The sequence below is a fragment of the Podarcis gaigeae genome (assembly GCF_964106915.1).
Source record: "Podarcis gaigeae genome assembly, chromosome: 7".
NCBI lineage: Eukaryota > Metazoa > Chordata > Lepidosauria > Squamata > Lacertidae > Podarcis > Podarcis gaigeae.
The window spans coordinates 24,415,093-24,436,028 of NC_139683.1; the positions used below are offsets into that span (position 1 = coordinate 24,415,093).

At 42.6% G+C, this 20,936-nt stretch overlaps 1 protein-coding gene across 1 annotated transcript; it reads right to left on the bottom strand.

The window, feature by feature from the left end:
- Positions 1 to 1,188: 1,188 nt before the first annotated feature.
- POP1 (POP1 homolog, ribonuclease P/MRP subunit) lies at positions 1,189 to 20,873 on the bottom strand. Its single transcript, XM_083749774.1, has 16 exons — positions 20,712 to 20,873; positions 19,048 to 19,194; positions 17,855 to 17,929; positions 17,332 to 17,507; positions 16,209 to 16,457; positions 15,606 to 15,693; positions 14,286 to 14,473; positions 13,337 to 13,587; positions 12,673 to 12,766; positions 11,648 to 11,759; positions 11,402 to 11,518; positions 7,646 to 7,761; positions 6,475 to 6,666; positions 5,451 to 5,605; positions 3,841 to 4,173; positions 1,189 to 2,779 (listed from the first exon to the last, which is right to left on the bottom strand). The coding sequence occupies exons 2-16, from the start codon at positions 19,190 to 19,192 to the stop codon at positions 2,125 to 2,127; spliced, it is 2,946 nt and encodes a 981-aa protein (XP_083605900.1). The 5' UTR covers positions 19,193 to 19,194; positions 20,712 to 20,873; the 3' UTR covers positions 1,189 to 2,124.
- Positions 20,874 to 20,936: the final 63 nt, after the last annotated feature.

A 20,936-nucleotide genomic window follows, 5' to 3' on the forward strand; every position in this document is an offset into this window, starting at 1 on the left:
ACACTGTTGCTCCAGCAGTGCCATCAGTAAAAAGGGGATATATGAAGACTGAAATCAACCCAGGCTGGAAAATATACAAGAATATTTAGGATAGTTCCACACTTGGAATAACAGTTGACTTTCAATACAGTGGTACCTCAGGTTAAGAACTTAATTCGTTCTGGAGGTCCGTTCTTAACCTGAAAATGTTCTTAACCTGAGGTACCACTTTAGCTAATGGGGCCTCCTGCTGCCGCCGCGTTATTTCTGTTCTCATTCTGAAGCAAAGTTCTTAACCAGAGGTACTATTTCTGGGTTAGCGGAGTCTGTAACCTGAAGCGTCTGTAACCCGAGGTACCACTGTATTCATATAGTTCTCGAACAGCTTAGTTGTTGGTTCTCGAACAGCTTAGTTGTTGATCAAATTGGCTCCTGAACGCTGCAAACCTGGGAGTGTTCTGGTTTGCAAATGTTTTTCGGAAGCCGAACATCTGATGCAGTTTCCGCTTGAGTGCAGGAAGCTCCTGCAGCCAATCGGAAGCCGCGCCTTGGTTTTTGAATGGTTTCGAGAGTAGAACGGAGTCCCAGAATGGACTAAGTTCGAGAACCAAGGTACCACTGCATTCATTTTGATGAACTGAACTTATCTGGCTCTGCTGTTGCATTTTTGTCAATGAATTATGACCCCACCACAATTTTATAACAAAGAAAGGTTAGCAGACAGGTTACACAACAGATGAAACTGTGCTTTCTCTTATTATTTTTTTAAAAAATATTTCTGATTTGAATTTTGCTTAGTTGTCTCAAGCAGGAATTCTTTGTTGAAATGACATCCCTTCGGCGTTGAAAGTAGTATTTTAAAGTCTGCATTCACCAGATGGTAAAGCAAACTAAAAATTTGGCAACAGGTGCAACAATTATCTACTGGTTTGGAGAATATTAAGTATGTATCCTAAACAAGACACACCATTAGGTTACTATTTAAGGCAGGGGTGGCTAAGATGGGAGCCTTCAGATACAGGTGGGGGCCACAACTTCCATCTGCCCCAACCAGAATGGTCAATACCAAAACTATAGGAAGCTGCTATACACAGTCAGATCTGTCCACACTAACTATCCACACTAACTGGAAGCTGTTCTCCATGATTTCCAACAGGGGGCTCCCAACCTTATCTATCTTTACAGGAGATCAAAACACTACGACAAATATTTTTATATTGTGAGCAAGTTTATTGCCTTCTATGTGTTTCAGTATACTTACTGATTACAGAATATCACCTCTCGCAGTAAATTCATATTTAAAATGAAAGTAACATGATTCTTCTGACATGATTCTTCTACTTGATCATAAAAGGCAGTGTGGCTTACAGGGCAAATGAAGCCATCGTCTCTCCAGAATAGTGAAGGACTTTTGTCCAAAGCGGAACACTTGCACAGTATAATTTGTTCAGAAAAGCTGAGGCTCAGGTGAGGGAGCCAACCCGTCATGTAATTTCCATGGCTTTATTAACATTATTTCAATTCAACATGGGTAGGGGGGCAGATTTGGGGGGAATTCTTCCAGTATTAACTGAACATAAGGGAATACCGTGGTTCCAGAAAAAGTACCATCTTAAATACCCTAAAATATTACTTGCTAAATGCATGGGCCCCAAAAACCACCGTAAGCCTGAAATGTGCTGCCAAAACCACTATGTTACAAGGGGGGACAGGGGCAGAATTCCTTAGTTAAGGCAAATCTGTATGTAAAGGGGGGGGGGGAGGATAGTATACAACAATGTGGGGAATTGCCCCCCCCCCGTATTGCTGAACTACAACTCCCATCAACCCCATCAAGCATGACCAATTATGGGAGTTATAGAGCAGCAACATTCAGAGAGCCAAAGGTTCCCCATGCTTGGTTTAAACATAAAAAAGCAACTAGCATTTGTTAAGTACAGATGTTCAGTGTGTGTGCCTCTAAGCAATGGAAGAGATATTTGGTACTGAACACAATACAGAATAGTTTTAAAGTCTATTTCATGTCACATATGCACAAAGGTAAGGTATATTTTTGGAAGCTCCGACTCAAAATTAAGATGCCTGTACATGTTCAAGAGAAAAGCGTCTTTGGTACTTTTGAATGCCAATGAGTTCAAACCCAAGTTAGACTTCAACCGTAAGCCTAGCAAATCTGTATTGTAGGGATGCTGGGTTTCTTAACACCACAAGCCCTTTCTTGTCCACTGGCTGACCCACCAACATTCGCAGCAACCCTGTCAGACTAACAAACCCTAACGCCTCACCACAGCCAGAGGCCAAGGAGAAGTCCCCTTGAGTGACAAATCCCAAGAGCACTCTGGAACAGTGTGCTGCAAGATCTGGCAAAGGGTTTGGCCATAAGCCCAGAACCAGATCTTCACGTTCCGTCGGTGTGGGCTTTGTTGTATTCAAGGCTCCGCTTTCTGTGGCCTTCCTGACCTCTTGCCTCTTCTTCCTTCCCTTTCGTTTCGACAACTTGCTCTTAAATCTGTCGCTGTGCTTAGGTTCCCGAGGACCACAGTAGTCTTGGTCTTTGCTGAGCTGCAATAAATCTCCTTTTGTTGGAATGCAAATCATTGCGTGTAACTCGGGGCTACCTTTTTTGAGAAGGGACAAGCTGACCCAAACCAGTGACCTGGGATAACGTTGAAGGATAGGCAGGAGGGCATCTTCAGTCAGATCCTTCTGATCTGGCCTGGCGACAAGGCGCTGTAGCCTCCGATTTCTCCCAGGTGTTGGCTGGCACCAGACCGATACCTGCCTTAATAATTTTCTGCTCCTATTGAAAAAGATACAACAAGAAGTTATGTTTTCCTGCAGTTCAGTACAGAACAAGTGGGCCCTGCAACATAATGTTGCAGTATGGAATGTTCCCATACAGAATTCCCACCCTTTGCCAGGGAACACTGTTCCATTTCCCCTTCCTTGTTTTCCTGTAGTTAGTCAACTGTATGTGGTCAGAGGTTGCTCAAGTCTCAGTGGGCTGTTTATATAGTTTAGTTTTTTTTGTTATACTTCTGCCTTCCCTTTGGTGCATGGATCCAGACCACATAAGGATCCATACCTGCAGAATGAACTCACTGTAAGTATATAGAATGTTTTGCTATGAAAAAGTACAGTATCTGTAAAGATGCAATTTGTCTCTCTCTCTCTCTCTCTCTCTCTCTCTCTCTCTCTCTCTGTGTGTGTGTGTGTGTGTGTGTGTGTGTGAATGATGAAGAGCTTACTGAGACTGCACAACTTTGTTCAGAGTTTAAATACTGCATTTATTACGTGTTTATCATGCCCTTCCTTCAAGGAGCACAGGAGTGGCATACAATGTGCTCCAGTCCACCTTTTAGCTTAACTTTCACCCTGCAAAGTAGACCAAGAGATAGTGACCCAAGGTCACCCAGTACGTTTTGGAGCAGAGTTGGATTTTGTATATAGGACTCTTGCACTCCTACGCCACTCAGAAAATATAAGCATGGGCATCTGAGGGCAAGAGACTCCTATTTAAGAGCTAATTGCTACAGTTCTGGCTTCAGCCTGTTGAAATAATCAGGTGCTAACTGACCACACTCACTTGAAACAAGCCTTTAAAAGCTCCAAAGTGCAGAAGACATTTGTGTACGCAGGTAATAAGCATTTCACAAGTTTGTAAGACAGCTCATAAGCAGAACAGCTTCTAAAGCTTGTCACATCTGACCAGGGTAAGCCTCAGAAGATGAAGTACTCAAGGATCTAAGTCTTGTTCCATGGCAACAGCTTGCACACTCAAAATCCCTATGTATGGATTCACATGAGTTGCAAGATGATTTCCCACTATGGTCAACGGGGGAATTTATTTGGTGTGCATACCTTAGAACACAGAAGGTCCAACCTGATTCAGCTTCATCTCTCTTGCATAGACCCATCATTTTTCTCTCTTCTTCCACCTGCATGTCTGGGGAGCTCATCTCCATTTGATGTTCTGAACTGACAGCCACAGGTGATTCAGCCGCATGTGCTCCAGAGCTGGGGTCACAAGAAGCCTGTTCCTCAGTTGCACAAGACTCCTGGTCTGATGTGGGTACATGTTTCGCAAAAGCTCTGTTTCTGGCCTCCCAATCTCTGTTCAGCTTTTCCCAGGGACAGAGGAATGGTGCCAAGGTCCCATGCTTAACATAATTGGCTCTTTTTGCAGGAGGACGCCTACGATAAAGAAAAAAACTTCTCATTTAGAAGCAGCCAAACATAGAGGGAAATGCAAAATTATTATTATTAATATACCATATTTTTGCACCATAACACTCACTTTTTTCCTCCTAGAAAGTAAGGGGAAATGTCTGTGCGTGTTACGGAGCGAATGCCTACGGATGGTGGGGGGATCTGCTGCAGTCCCTCCCTCCTCCGTGGCTTGCTTTGAAACAGCAAAGCGGGAGAAGAGCCGCTGAGTGGGGAGGAGAGAGGGACAGAGAGCCTGCTTGCTTTAAAGGAGCAAAGCGGGAGAGGAGAGGAGCCGCTTACACGAGTCTGGAGCTGTTTTTTTCAGCGAGCCGGGGAGGAGGGAGAGAACAGCTCGCTAAATAGCAGCAAAGTTTTTCGCAAGCAGGCTCTCTGTCCCTCTCCTCCCCACTCAGCTGGCTTAATAGCAGCAAAGGTTTTTCAGCGAGCCGGGGAGGAGGGAGAGAAGCAGAGCCTTTAAAGGAGCAAAGCAGGAGAGGAGAGGAGCCTTCTCCCCTTATACCCCTCTTCTGCATTATTAACAGCATCCTTCTCCACCCACCCCACGCGTGTTCCTTGTCCCTTGAGTGCTTTTCCTTCCCTCCCCACTTAAAACGTGGTTACAAAGCACGGATCCACATGGATCCTCAGGATTTTTGCACTGGGTCACCCCAAATTCACCATCAGATCACATAGCATGTCCATGGCTACATCTTGCACCAAAAAAAATCATGCACCCACTGTTGCCTGGGGCCGCAGTGGTGCAAAAACGTGGTTACAAAGCATGGATCCACATGGATCCTCAGGATTTTTGCATTGGGCTACCCCAAACTCACTGTCAGATTACATGTCTGTGGCCACAGCATGAACCACAAAAATCATACATCCACTGTTTCGTTTAGAATATTTTTTTTCTTGTTTTCCTCCTCTAAAATCTATGTGCGTGTTATGGTCGGGTGCGTGTTATAGAGCGAAAAATACGGGTATTTATATACTGCCTAATTGCCAAGAATTACATTGGTAAAAAGGATAAATTTTCTTTTCTTTTTTTTTAACCTTGGCTAGATTAAAAGAAATCCTTTCCCTAAATTATTGGCTGGAGGAAAGTGCTTTCACGTCTTTTGCCATACTGAGTTGTGACCTAAAATGTCATGTTCCCATTGCCTTTGGAAAGGTAATTTTTTCTGAGGATTTAATCTGAATATATACCACATGTACTGGCTGAGGTAAGGGGGAAAGCTCCCAGGTACATCTCAGATACCTACCTCTTAAACTTTTCAAGAAGATTTCTCTCCAATGTTTTGGCAAACTGCATGGCAGCAGGCGAGTCTGGGTAATCATGCGGGATATGCGGTGTTCTCTTGTACAGAGAATGTTTCAGAGCCTCCTGCAATCCCCCAACACGTGCACCTCGATACAGCTACAAAACAAATGTGTAAGATTGACTTTCATTTATTTATCAGTTATGAATTGCCTTTTAGGTAAGCCTCAAGGAGATTTAGAGACAGGCCATAAAAGCAGTTAAAAAGTACAAACAACAACTGAAGGTAGACTTAGAAACAAAACAAAATGAACACCTAAGGAAGGACCTTTTCATCGAGGTGGGAAAGTTTGCTGGAACAAAAACTTCTTCATTGTTTTTCAGAAGATACAGATATCAGGCGCCTATTGTATCTCAGTGCAGATGCCGCTCTGCAGGCTTGGAAGCTTCAAATTGTAAGAAAAGCTAATATTGACAAGGTTCTTAGAAACTGCCCAGCTTTTGGTTTCATTATGAAGAGGATCTTTTTAAAAAATCCACAGCAGTTGCAACGTTTGGTTTGCATTTTGCAGCCTTCGGATCTAGGCATAGGGACAGCAGTGCAATATAAAAATATACCACTGTAAGTTAAGAGAATGCAAGAACAAGAGGAAAGGTCCATAAACTAAAGTTGCCGCTGCTTTTCTGGATTGCACGAAAACAGGGCAACAGATTTGCCTGCAATGAATCCTCCTTTTGAACACATAAGGCTGGTGTTTAGGAGAGCGAATCTAGTGTGGTTGCTCAGCTTGCATTGCCTTTGGGGCTCTGTTTCTCCAATAGAATGGAAGGAACATTCTAAGTGGTATCAATATAAAACCATAAAACCACCATGGGATACTTCGTAGAAAACATGGAGTTAATTTCATCATGAGCTGTCAGGGTGCGTGCATTTTTAAAAATGTTTTAATCATCCTGAAGAGCAAAGGTATGTTAGTCAGCAATTATAGTTCACTGCCCACGGTTTTATGATCTGAAACATAACTTACAAAAGGTAGCCAAAAAGCCATGCCCCAACCTTTGGGCAAGCAAATATCCCAGCCACTTCCCCATCCTGGTCGATCTTCTCCAGCCATTTTTCCAGGCTGCTGAACCAGGAGAATAGGAATCTTGGATTCTCGGGGGCCTAAGTCAAGATGTGATCCAGGCACCAAGAGTTTACTTCTCAGATGATTCAAGTCCTGGGATGAGAGGGGATAAAGCACACAAAGGTTTGCTTAAAAAAGGAAAAAGAGGTACCAGAAGAAGAAGAAAATATTCTTATTCTGCATTGTAAGCACTTATACCTTAAAACAATTTAATAAGCCATAAATAAAAGCTTCACTGAAAGCTATTCCTGGAACACAACAATTTTTCTTTAATGCAGCATGTTTCCTGTTTGTTAGTAGAGGAATATGGCAGCTTACAGGCCTGATCTGAATTTCTTTCTGTCAATGGCTCTGTAGTTTAGTAACTCTTTATGAATCACTGTTGAAAGGAGAAATAGAGACTGACATGTCGCCCATCTATATCCAACAAAACTGTGTCTGCTATGGTGCCATTTCCATGTTTACAGATCTCAGGACACAGGATCCAGCCACCTTGCTGAATCCAAGCAGGTCTAAGTCTGGTCTGCATCTTGATGGGAGATCGCCTAGGAATCTCACATATACTTCTTTGAGATCCTGATGGATAAAAGGGAGGATATAAAATGTACTCAGTAGATTGTCTGTAGGCGGTATCCAACTAAACACTTCTGCAAGAACAAAGACTTCTGGCTGTGCAACAAAACTTCCCCTCCCTCTCCTCTCCCCATGTGCCCCCTAAATCTATGGTGGGGACTCCCCCCTCCATCACTTCAGAGCAAACACAGAGGGAGAGGGGAAGGAGGGGAAGTCCATTTCGTCAGCTGTAAGTCCTTACACCAGCAGAATGGTTTAGCGGGATATTGCCCTATGTAAGTGCAAATTATGTAACTAGAGATGCAAAGTAAATGAGGAGGTAACATTTTCAAATTAGAAAACCAAGCCTACTCTGGTACACTTCGCCAGCTGGAAAGAAATGGGCAGGATTTTGAGACAGACATTTCAAATCTCAAAGTAATTGGGCTTAACAGAAATGCACTGGGCGGCTGACATTTATATCCAACTGCTTCATTGTTATTTCTGATGTAAAGGTTACCTGTTCTGGCATTTTATTTTCTGTGACGTTCTTGCGGACGTTCTGGTCCCAGAGAAAGCTCTGTGCACACTCTGCTGGCACCCCTTCCAAGATCAGCTGCTTGACTTTTTCATCCTCTAAAGAAAAGGAAAAAAGAGAGACCTGTTGTCACTCAAAGGTTAAGAGCATACAAAGGGGAAAGCAGAACAGCAAGATGTGAAAAGATCATTAAAGCTTCTAACCTTAATAATTTCAGTTCATATTCCGCGAGAAACTAGCTAACTGTTTTGTCTTAGGAACATAGCAACCCTTGCTACTTCATTTAAAGGGGTATTTTGTACAAAGAGCAAACACACATTTAACAGCACAGAGAGAAATAAACTTTGAGTTCTACTCTAACAGAAGTCAAAGCCTTCTGGGAGTTTGTGGAGCTCTAGGCAATAGTCCTAATTTTACTGAGGTCTAAAGTGAGGGAGCAACATTTTAGAAGACACGGTCTCACTTTAAAACAGCCTTTCTCAGCCTGTGGGTCCCCAGATGTTGCTGAACTACAACTCCCATCACCCCTAGCTAGCAAGGCCATAGCTCAGGGATGATGGGAGTTGTAGTCCAACAACATCTGGGGACCCACAGGTTGAGAACCACTGCAAAGCATGGGTGGGGAACTTGTGGTCCTCCAGATATTGATGGATTCCATCTACCATCATCCCTAACCCCTGGCCAAGTTAGCTTGGACTGATGGGAGCAGCAACAACATCTGGAGGGCCACAGGCTCCCCATCCCTGCTTTAAAGGCTGATGTGAAGGTGGTGATTTCGGAGTTCCTCTTGAACTTTACGTTCTGGAACTGCTCTCCTTTTCCTGCCTGAGCATATTAAGATCCAAGAATGATGCACTATTTTCTCACTGCAGAGTCAAGCACCACTCTCTAAGAGAATCTTTAAACATCCCTTCACTCCTATCGGCAGATCTTCAGGAACTGTGTGCACTCATATGCCATGCAAGTAATTGGCATTAGGTTTGGGGTGAAGGGTGGGGAAATTGTGGTGCCAAAGAATGAATGCGTTTAAGAGAATGGTTCTATTGAAAGGTTGATATGCCTGTGTCCCATTGTCACCCTTCTTATTTTTAGTACAGTGGAACCTCGGTTGTCGAACGCAATCTGTTCCGGAAGACCGTTGGACTTCTGAAATGTTCGACAATCGAGGAGCAATTGCCGGTTGGCAAAATCCACTGAAAAAAATGAAGAAATGTGCCTTGGAAGCCATTAGACTTCCAAGGCGCATTTGTAAATGGAAACATTCACTTCCGGATTGTTGGCGTTCAAAAGCCAAAGTGTTCAACTTCCGAAACGTTCGGCAACCGAGGTTCCACTGTATTAGCTATTCCAGCAAAAGAAAACTTTAGATTGTGACGACATGCTTAGCAAATCAGTATACCCTGGGCTAAAGTACCCAACTTCATGTGTGATATTTGGAACACTTTACCCAAAACACACGGTGTAATGAATCTTCAAATGACTACACCCGAAGAAATCCTACTCCACCATGTATTTTAAGGGAGATTACAGAACCTTAATGAATAGAATGCCTCCCTAAGAATGTGAAAAGCATGCATGCCAAGTAAGAGAATGAACTACTAAATAACTATAGTGAATAAGAAAACCAAATCAATGTTTCCTCCATGACTATGGGTTGTATCCAATGCCAGTCGTACTCAAGAGGAGAGCAATTGAAATTAAGGGACATGGCTAACTCATCCCTCTAATTTCAATGGTCCTCCTCTGAGTAACAATTTAAGAGCCCTGCTGGATCAGGGCCAGCATCCTGTTGCCAGTGGACAACCACATGCCTATGGAAACCTGAAAACAGGACCTGAGCAGAACAGCATTCTCCCCAGCTGTAACAGAAAGAGAACATAATCTGAGTGGTCAATAGCCACTGATAGCCTTTTCCTCCATGAATCCTCTAATCCTCTTTTTAGGTCATCCAAGTTGTTGGCCAACATTACTTTTTTGTGGGCTCTCATTTTCAGCAGGACACAACCCTAAGCTAATGCAGGGGAAGAGCTGTGGAGCACTATCCAAAAGAAGCACCAGCTTTCCTTAAGATTTCTTTCTTAGGTGGCATCTTCCCCTCTGCCTGTTTGCAAACACGAGTCTTCAGCCGTCCAGGCTCCCATTGCTGGTTCCCCACATACATCCATTTAAGATCTTCTCTTGCTACCCTTTCTTCTTCAGCCATCAGCCTTAGCTTGCATGCACTGCTTATGGGCATGCACTGCCTGCAGAATGCCTCAAAACAGAAAGGGTTATTAAATTTACAAACATATATAGTGACAGGCTTGGAAGGGCTGGCGTGTCCCTAGCTGCCTTGCACAACCCAAAGTTTCTCACAGGGCTAGCTATATATATATATGCAGAAGATCTAGACGCATTTGTGAATCTACACCGAAGCAATCGGAAGTATCAAACCACGGCTACCTGAGTGCATATTTATGTCTGAAAAGCACTTTATTAGGAAACACCAAACAATGTTGCCCTGGCAAGTGGAGAAGGACCTTATAATACAGAAGAAAAGAACCAAAGTTTTAAGATTTTCTTATGGTTTGGTCCAGGAGCAGAAGCCACAGCTCAAGATCATGGAACATCCTTTGCAAATAGAAAAAAATCCAAGCATTAATCCCTGGCATCTTCGGTTGAAGGATCCCAGGACTAAGAGATACACCCTGCATAACAAAATGGAGAGTAGCTTCAAGTCAGAATATACTGTTTGGTTTGATGGGCGAGTTGTCTGTAGCGGTTAAATCCATACCAAAAGAGAAATGTAGATAAGCCTAAGTGAAGCAGATGCCAAATGTAGACAGGTAAAAGAAATGTGTGTTTAGGGGGATTCTCTTTGCCCCAAACCTGCCCCATTACTGAAAAATAATTGTTTGTGTACTAAGAAATGGTGAAAAGTGAAATAATGAATCCAGTGCCGTGGAATTAATTGCCAAATAAGTACAGTGGGACTGAATTGTGGAACTTCTGATTCTTACTCTCACTACAGAAAAATATTTCTAAGGCTAAATTAGCGTGGTAAGCCAAACATTATGTTGTTATATGTGGAGAACTCTTTAACACTTTTTCAGAAGTATGTTTGTAGGCAATACGAGCATGTAGAAATAAAGTGTTGCATCTTGAGGTATAGCACCTGTTGGCCTCGCCAGGATTCGAACCTGGATCATCTGTACCATTTAACAGAGGCTTCCATTGAGCACAAGACCAGTTTGGTGCCAAGTCCCTTCCTCACAACTGCCAGTATTCTCTACATAGCATTAATATAGGATGTGTGCATCTATTTGGTATGTTTAATGGAACCCAAAAAGCCATGAGATAAGAGCAATGCTCCCTGGAATATACTATATGTTTTAGGAAATGGTTTGCCTGTTTGTTCTCTATAGGTTTGGCTACCTCTTGAGATTTCACTGACAAACTCACTACAAAAGTTCCCAAGGTGGGGGAAGTGGTCTTTATCAATGTTTGGGTGTCAGCCATTTTGAATCAAGATGGTGGACTAAAACGTGACTTTGGCATGACTCCGCCCAATTGTTAGCATGATGGGTCCAAACTCAGTACACTATCCATTTAAAAATCACAATAGGTTTGGGTTTCTAAAAATTCCCAGGCAGCCCTGGGCACTCTCTGCTAATACTTAATAAAGACACATTAACTTAACCTGACATAAAAGTAGATTGATGTACTCTTTACAGTCACATATTAGATGAGATACTTTACCTTGGTATCTTTCGGGATTTGGCTTGGCTTTCACTCTCTTTTTAGGCAAATTCACTCGAGGATCCCCCACAGTCAAACCCAGTACAGTACCTGATGGAACGTCTGATGAACTTAACCCTTTAAACACATAAAATGGATGCACCTTTAAAGTTTTACCGACAAGTATTACATTTTGATATTTCAAGATCAAATGTACACCAGCAAGTATATAAAGCATGTAAACAGAAGGCACTACTAGAATGCTACCTTGCAACAATTCAAAGATGGCTTCTTGATGGCGATGAAGAGACACCAGATCAGGATTTCTGCAATTATCTATCCACCAGCTGTTGATTTCTGACTCTGTAGGCTCCACTTCCTAGATAACCAATCACAACACGTAAGGTAAGAGGGGGAAATATGTAATTCGCTGCTACAAAGCTCAGTTCCTCCCCTTTTACCTCAAGGGCTGCCAATGGACATATGTGTAACTGTTTCCTAGAGAACCAACTTCTACATGAAAGCTGGTTCTGGTACAACTGCCAAGACCTCCAAGAAGTGGTCAAAGGCTTGGTGACCAAAGTATGGTAATGTACAACTCAAATATATCCAAAACACTCTGGCGTAACCAAGTCAATTGGTCTTCCTGCTCATACCAAAGAGAACCACAAACTTCAGCTTCTTCTACCACAATGCACACAAGATTGCCACAGAATTTCTTTTGCAGTTGGAACACAGGAAGCAGCCTGACACTCAGCCAGACCCCTGGTTCACCTAGCCCAGTACTGTCTACACCAGAGCATCCAAAATGGGGCCCTCCAGATGCTGTTAACTACAACTCCCATCATCCCTGACCACTGGCCATGCTGGCTGGGCTGATGCGAGATGAAGTCCACCATGTTGGTTACCACCAGTCTATTCTAATGGCAAGGGCTACCCAAAAGTTTTTCCCAGGAGATGCCAGGAATGGAACCTGGGATCTTTTGCAAGCAAGTGATCTACTACAGTTTTAAAAGGAGGACTTACTATGCAGCTCTATCCATTATACAGCTCTAGGCGTTATCCTGTATTATTTTATAATATGGAGGTTCAGGACACTAAGTCAGTGGTATGACTAACACAAGATGTCCCAAACGTTTCTAGATGAGTTGGGAATCCTATGCTAATGTAGTACAAACATGTGCAGTACCACAATACTAGATTCTAGCAGTTGACTACACAGCAATGCAATAACAGCAATGTGATCTTGAGCACATGACAAAAGCAAGCATGAAAATTGCTGATTAGCTTACAGTATGGACGCAAGCAGCTTTGAGTGCCTCTGTAAGGACGCAGTTTGAGAGGGGACCAATTAACCGATATCTGAGAATCTCCATTGTTAGGTCGCTGGAAGAGACAAAAGCTACATGTCAAAACATGAAGTCAGTAGTGATGAATTAATCCACTTCCAGTTTGTGCCCACTTCACATGTGTTGATTCATAAATCCGTTCTATCACATTTTGCATTCATCTGTTGTTTTTTAATAATCTCAAACATTATTATTTCAGTGCCTAATTAAAACTGTATAATCTCATCGCTTTCCCACAAAGAATCCTGGGAACTGTAGTTTGTCAAGGGTGCTGAGAATTGTTAGGAGACTCCCATTTCCCTCACAGAGCTACAATTCCTAGAGTTCTTTGGAAGAGGGATTGGCTGTTAAGCTACTCTAAATTGTAGCTCTTTGAAGGGAATAGGGGTTTTATAACAATTCACAGTACCTTTAACAAACTACAGTTCCCAAGATTCTTTCTCTTTAAAGAGGCTGTTTAAAGTGGTATGACACTGTTTTGAATGTATAGTGAAAATGGGGGCCTAGTTCAATTTGTTTACCAAAGTTCTTCTTCATCCCTTTGTATAATGAGGCAACTTGACTAGACTATAAATGAGAAATGTGTTAAGAGTACCCAAACAAGTACCTTATCACAACTCCAGTAGTTTGTGATGTCCAGCAATAGGACTGGTGGAGATCTCTGGTCCCATCGCCAATAATTTTTTTCACTGGGACAGCCATTTCGCCTCCATTGTCTTTCCTCTTCCTTTTCTGGCCAACTTCCTCAGCAACAACCGACTGGCTTTCTTCGTGAGGCAATATTGCAGCTGGTTCAGGGTTACAGACTTCCATGGGCTCAGAACACCGGAAGGCTGCTTTTAACTCAGCCAAGATCTCCTAATGGAAAGCGGGAAAAGGGCTCATCAAATGTGAAGGCCACCATCTTTTATGCAGGTATCAGGCGAGAGATTAACAGCGGCGTCCTTGGAAATAAGCAGCTGAAGGAAAGGGCCGGCAGGTGGACTATTTAGCTCCACATTCTCAGGTTACCAGCCCTCTAGATGGAGCTTAAGTCCACTCAGTAGCATATCCTGCTGTCAAAAGAATAAAGGGGCTTTTTATACAGTGGTACCTCGGGTTAAGTACTTAATTCGTTCCAGAGGTCCATACTTAACCTGAAACTGTTCTTAACCTGAAGCACCACTTTAGCTAATGGGGCCTCCTGCTGCCGCCAGAGCACAATTTCTGTTCTCATCCTGAAGCAAAGTTCTTAACCTGAAGCACTATTTCTGGGTTAGCGGAGTCTGTAACCTGAAGCGTATGTAACCTGAAGCATATGTAACCCGAGGTACCACTGTATTTTAAAAGATCTCAATGACCCTACAAACGATTTATGTAAGACTCTTTTTTAGAAAGCACTTTCTACAAATCAAGACTCGACCTAATGGTCAGGGGTTCCTTTACCTTTTTAACCATGTGAAAGACTTCCACTTCAAGCCTACTTCCCCTTCACAAGAGGTTAGCTTTTTAATAACAGGTATTTTTTTTACTACACTAATTATAAATGTTAAAAAAAGAAATGAAACGGCTTGTACCTGCTTAAAGACAGGGTGGGTCCATATCCACAGCTGTCTGTTTTCGGAAGTACTGCCAGTCCCAGCTCTGGGTTTCCAAAGGAAAGTAACCGGGCCGAGTGCACCTGCAGGGTATCGGTCTGCCTGGTACATGGTGAGAGCACCCTGGCGCTTCCCAGATAGACAAGGAATAGCCGCAAATGTTGGCCCTGAGAAGAGACAGGCTAAAAATGCTCAAGAAAATAGTGCCCACTTAGCAAGATATTGTAACCTTTTTAAATGGACGACCACATCTAGAAATAGCATTCCGATTTTAAAATTGGTCAACTGTAATGAATTGATGTAGCAACTACTGCAGTTTTTTCCTTTGTTATTGTTGAATTCTAAATAAAGTATTATTCTTTAAAAAAATAAAAAATAGAAGTAGCATTCCAAAGTGTAAACTGCAGAGTTAAGAGATGGAACATGGGGATGGTGGGGGAAGAATAGCTCCTACAGTAGTTCTTGCTTTAAAGACCTCAGAGCTGGTCACACACCAGGTCCACAATGAAACTTCTTAAGATCATTTCATCCTGCTAAAGTTGTATTGGGAATGGAAAGGAAATGATGGCTTAGTGTTTTTTCTAAACAAACTTTATGACTCGTCCTGATTAGCTATGACAATAATTTCTTCTAGCTGATCAACTATAGACTTCTTTTGTTTTCCCCCTCACAGACCAACATAACATAAAATGATTAATAGGCTATCTTGAGAATCTTGAACAAGCCATGTATGCATGTGCTTGCTTATACTTCACCCCCTTCTCGATTTAATTCCTTATTTTGCCTTTTGTTCTAAGCAGAGTTTACTGCAACACACAAACTAGCAAACTATGGTTTGAACCATTCCTCCAAACGTGTATGGGAACCATGGTTTGGAGGATTACTTCAGTATGGGAGAACAGCTTTGGAAGACTTATCTGGAAGGCTGCTCTAAACACAACATGGCCATCATAAGTGACCGCTGCTGCAAAAGTCACAGTATGATTTATTTTACAAACTTAGTGCCACACTAATCACAGGCATCTATGCCATAGTGGACCTAAACTATATTCAACAGCAAAATAGATAACTGACTTTCTTGGCATCAGCAAATTAGGTGGGAGGAGTAGGAACAAATAATGGAGTGCAAATAACCTAGCCCTTCATTATGCTCTTTCCCCTTGCATAATACGCGGTTGCATTTTGCAAAAATGCTAAATGAGCATACTTAGTACCACCCAGCCCTAGACAGCAGGTGCCCATGCCCAACCCAACACTTAGCATTCACAATGTATGCATTTTAAAATAAGGAAATATTACCTGCATCTATGCTACACATGCGAGCAAGTGCTGTAAGCAGCTCTTCCTCTTTTCCAGTCAACTCCAAGCAACAATAATAAGATAAATCCTGATGTAAAAGAAAAGCTATTGAATTTTAAGCTGGGAAAGAGAAACCTGGCATGCTTGAGAGGTCAGAGGAAAACGATGGATTTTGTTTATAAAAAACTGAGTCATTCTTCTAGACTAATTCACATATCAGGAGACTGAGTTTGCAGAAGCGTGGCAAGCATTTAGACAATGTGAATAGAAGCACTACTCAAAATCTATCTCATGTGTTAATAAGCAACATTCTCCGACTATCTTACGAGGTGCATGAAGACCAAAAGCTATCTCTAGATATGCAGATATGTTAACAAGGACTCAACAGCCAGTATACTGAAGACACGAGGACAGGGTGGTACACAGAAACAGCCAGATACTGATAAGAAAACTTCATTTTCTTTCTCCACTCAACAGGTGCTTTAGAACAGGAAGGAGAAAGACAGTCTGTGGGATTGACTTTCCCAAGAGGACATGCTCTGGTTTTTAAAAAAGCTGAAGTGTTTCTCCTGCCAAGTATGAAGGCATAAAAAGCCACAGTACCTGAAGGAGACAGTGGCTAGTCATAGCCCGGTAGCAGGCCCTATAGCTCTTGGTTGTGGGCCTGTCTCCTAGGCAGTACCCCCACTTCTTCACCATGTGAAACCGCTTTGCATGCCAGATGTGCGTTTCCAGCCACACGTTCTTCTTTTGCCTGCGGTTGAACTCCACCACCAAGTTCGTATGGCGCCGCCTGGCCTTACGGCACTTGCTCTTGGACAGTTCCTTCTTCTGATGTTCAAATTTCTCTGTCTGCATAGGTAGAACAAGGGAACAATGTTTTCCCCCCCTTGAATCTGTTTCCCAAAGGGAAGGCAACCCAATTCAATTCACCCATATGACTTTTAGAAGACACCTGAAGGCAGCGCTGTACAGGGAAGCTTTTTTTTATTTTTTATATGTTTTATTGTGTTTTTAATATTTTGTTGGGAGCTGCCCAGAGTGACTGGGCAACCCAGTCAGATAATTAAATTATTATTATTATTATCTAGGGTGGAGGGCACAGGGACTCGTGGGGTTTATATTGGAGACACCACAAGATAAATAGAAAATTCTTGGAAATAATAAATAGGCTTAGGGGTAGAATAAGAATATGTTAGAGTAAATATTAAGGATTAAAATACTAATAAAGGAGAAGAGGTTAGTAAATGAAAGGATTCAATATTATTAGAAATATGAATTTGGAGAACTGTTATATAGGTGACATAATGAAAATTCAGTTAGAGGGGATTTGAGGAAGTCAGTTATCAATGTAATGAGAATTAGGTATTTGAAGAAACAATTTTTTGTGTTTAGTTTATTGTAGTGTGATGTGTTTTTCCTTGTTGTGTGTTTTATTATGTTATTTTTGTAATAAATGTGGAAAATCAATAATTTTTTTTGAAAAAAATATATATTGGAGACAGCACAGTGACCTATCACTACCCTCCAAGCCCTCCTGCCAAAGAATATGGAGAAAGCGTCTGGCGTGGTGGAAGTCCCACAGAGGCCTGCCATGCGTTGCTGCATTAACACCATCCTACATGCAACAGCAATTACATTCCCCCACCCCCCGACACACACAAAAGGAAAGGTTATTACACGGAAGCACCAGCAAGCTAACTGGGAAAACAAGCTAAAGACACACCTCTATTCTGGCAAGCTCACGAAGTCGCCTGGGCAGGCGTTTGATATTGTGGCTCATAGCTCGTCTCCTCATGTGTCTCGGGAGAGACTGAAACACTAAGGTGTTGGAAGACTTCTGCGTAACAGCTTTCAGCATAGCTTTTATTTCTGCAGCACGAGCCTGAACAAAAGGAGACACTGAAATAAAAAGAGAATTTGTTTAGCACCTGAAAGAACTAAATGAGGACAGTTTCCCACTTGGCAGCAATGAGGTTCATAAATTTTATTAAATCTCTTAAACCTATGGGTGTGTTAACTTAAGGTTCAACATGGAGAATGCTGAAACATTACTGGAAGAAGAACTGTGATTATTAAAAGTCTGGGGTTAATTGTAATTATAAATGAAAATCTCTGAACTCCTCCTCCTTGGCTGTGCAGACGAGTCTCTGACTCTCTTGGCTTGTTCTTATTGCATTAAGAAATAGGTTTGTTTGACATCTTAACACAGACATGTTGGGTGATATTCATTGTTCATGTATGCTTACCTGTGACATATTTGGGCATTTCACAGGAAACTTTTTGTTGCGAAAAGCCCTGTTGTGAGGTTTCAGAACGCAGATCTGTTGGCAAGTCAAAGAAGAATTACCGTGTAAATTGACTGAAGTCACAAACTAAGTGCATACTACAGCCTATAGCGATAGCCCTGAAAGAAAATTGATTCTAGAATTTGGCAACAACTCTCCTATCACTTCATTTGATCTGTATAAAAGTTAAATCCTTCCTTTATCTAAACAGCATTTTAAACAAGAATTTTTACACTGAACCACGTGAACATATTGTAAAGAAATTTAGATGAAACTACACTTGGGAGATAGTTAACATTTTACAGCAGTGAGCAGTTCTGGAGTTAAGCTGTAGCCTCTTCATAAACACCTAAACACCACACCAAGTGACAATGAAATACATCCGCTGAAGCTTATTGAAGCTTCAGGGAGTTGCATGGTATTCCACTCACAGGGTTTTTTTGTAGTAACTGTAATACACAATCCTGTAAGATTTTTAATTACATTTCTATAGGCATGCTGCAGACCATTGGTGGTCTGTGGACTGCAGTTTGGGATTCTGTCCTTTATTCCTACGATCACTGTTGGACACTCCAACAATGCCGCTTTTCAAGCAAGGAATGAAACACAACCTCTTCTTTTCCAACTGGGGGTATCTGCTGGCCACCTAAGCTACTACACGCATACAAACTTGGGGACCAATCAGTTCTGCCTCCTTGTGTTTGACAAGTGGACCAACTAGCCCAAAAGCAGCACATAAGGGAGCTATTTCTCAACCAATCAGCCAGTCCCCTTCCCACCACAAATTTCTCCAGACAAATCTCCCTTCCTCCCTTTTTCAAACTTATATGACCACACATAGCCCTCCTTTGGACCAGGACAAGGGCTGTGTCAAATTTAGCCTTGTTTTTAAAAGGCCCCTTCTCTAAGGTTTCATTCTTATCTCCAGATTACCTTTCTTTTTTTAGAGTCAAAGTTTCATGGGTAATTCGTACCAATTCAGATGTCTGTACCAGTAAAATGGGGATGGGGAACCTCCAGATGTTTTGGGATTGAGTTAATTCCCATCCTCTTTGCCCATTGGCCATACTGGCTGAGGCAAATGGGAGCTGGAAGTTCAACAACATCTGGAGGACCATAGATTCCCTAGACTTGCACTAAGCTACAACAGCTACCTAGTTTCTTGCATTCAGAGGCTCCATCACCACCATTTTGAAAGTGTATTTCACTGTGGCTTGGCCCACCATCAAAGGTAAAGGTCACATTGGTAGGCTGGTTTTTCATCTTCTTGGCTCTTTTCTTCTCTTTTGCATTTGACATTCCTGTGGTAGAAAAACAGAAGCAACTAAAGATGCAATTCCACCATTACAACCTAGCATTGGAATACTGTAAGCCTGCAAATCATGTGGGAATAATGTTTCAGGGATCATGCCTAAAGCCAAAATCACGTACAGTCAATGCCCTTTGGGTTCAAGGGCAAGTGGAAGTGACAAAGTTATTTTTCCTGGAGGCCTACCTTTCAAGTTTTTGTTTTTTTGTTTTTTTGGCCACTTGCATAAAGCTGAATGTGCACAAATTACATGTGCCTAAGTTGTGGCTCCCGTTGCTCGGTTCCTGCTCCTGCCAACCTAGCAGTTCGAAAGCACGTCAAAGTGCAAGCAGATATATAGGTACTGCTATGACGGGAAGGTAAACGGCGTTTCCGTGCGCTGCTCTGGTTCGCCAGAAGCGGCTTAGTCATGCTGGCCACATGACCCGGGAGCTGTACGAGAGCCGCAATCCCAGAGTCATCCGCGACTGGACCTAATGGTCAGGGGTCCCTTTACCTTTTAAGTTGGCTGGTACAACTTGGCTGGTACACTTATGAACATTTAACATATATCTAAGACCTCAAAATTCCTATCACAACAGCAACATCCCACCAGAAACTGATTTCCACCTGTTTTAGTACTCCAAAACATATATAATAACGTTTACTGCTTCAATTTATGAAAACATATGAATAAAAATGCTATGAAATGAACAATATCAAAGGCATTGTACCAGCAAGTAGTGGACAATGTTGCGTTAAAGCTTTCCCCTTCCACTTGCCTGCATTTTTGCAGAGTCATCCCATTACTTTCACAGGCAGTGCCCAATACTGAGTCAGCATCTTTCCCTTATCACGGCTGCACTTACATCAGCAGCGTATAATACTATTTACTCCAGTGCAGAATTACTTTAGGAGCAGTAAATCGAGGGAAACCAGCAGCAATGCGGATAGTTAGAAGCGTTCTGGTTAACCACTGCCAATCAGGGCAAAAGAGGCTGGGGAATGAGTCATGGCATCATTTCCACTACCATTTTAATTTGTGCAATGCCACAGCAAACATTTGCACTTATTTTATTTTATAAATACTGCTGCTATATAATCTTGAGCAGCCTAGAACAAAAATGCACGGGCAAGGGAATTGTTTTCATGCGTTTTTCCTCCCGCTGCAAAGCAACTGCAGGCTTCTCAGGGCCTCAAAGTGGCTAGACTAGACAGCCCTAAGTCTCATCTAGCGGGGCTCTAAATGCATTTTTAAGAACATGCGCCGAAAATTAAGCCCCTGGTTTCTCCCCATTCCCAAAGCATGCCCTCTCCCCCTGTCCCCAGGGGGACAAGCCAATGAACAGGCAAGGAGACACCCTCCCCATGCAGCCACAAATGCATTAGGGTGGGACGTCCAGTTGAAGTAGAGAGCAGGATATGTTAGAAACTGCCTTCTTACAAGTCACTTCTGCACCATGAGCACCATTTCAACCGAGGGAGCGATCCTCCTTCCCCGTCCCACGCCCTTTCCCCACAACCCGCTACCTGAAACTGGTCTGGGCTGGGCTGATGAAGCAGGCCTTTAAGGAAAAAGGAGTCAGCCAGGCTCTTCTCCTGCGGATCCGGCGCACTGCACTTCGCCCAGGCGACCACGTTGCGTCCACTTCCGCCTCGCGGCACTTTCTTTATTCTCCTATCTGCCCCCTTAACCCTCAAGACTACATGTCCCATAATCCTTCGCGGCAGAAGGCTGTACGGTGGGCGGCGAGG

What these genes read in the sequence shown, in the direction of transcription:
- POP1 (XM_083749774.1), bottom strand. Translation starts at nt 19,192, where the DNA reads ATGTCAAATGCAAAAGAGAAGAAAAGAGCCAAGAAGATGAAAAACCAG. An exon ending in CTCTGAATGCAAGAAACTAG is followed by an intron (nt 17,930 to 19,047) that starts GTAGCTGTTGTA and finishes ACTTGCCAACAG; the next exon opens with ATCTGCGTTCTGAAACCTCA. An exon ending in TGGACCTTCTGTGTTCTAAG is followed by an intron (nt 2,780 to 3,840) that starts GTATGCACACCA and finishes CTTTTTCAATAG; the next exon opens with GAGCAGAAAATTATTAAGGC.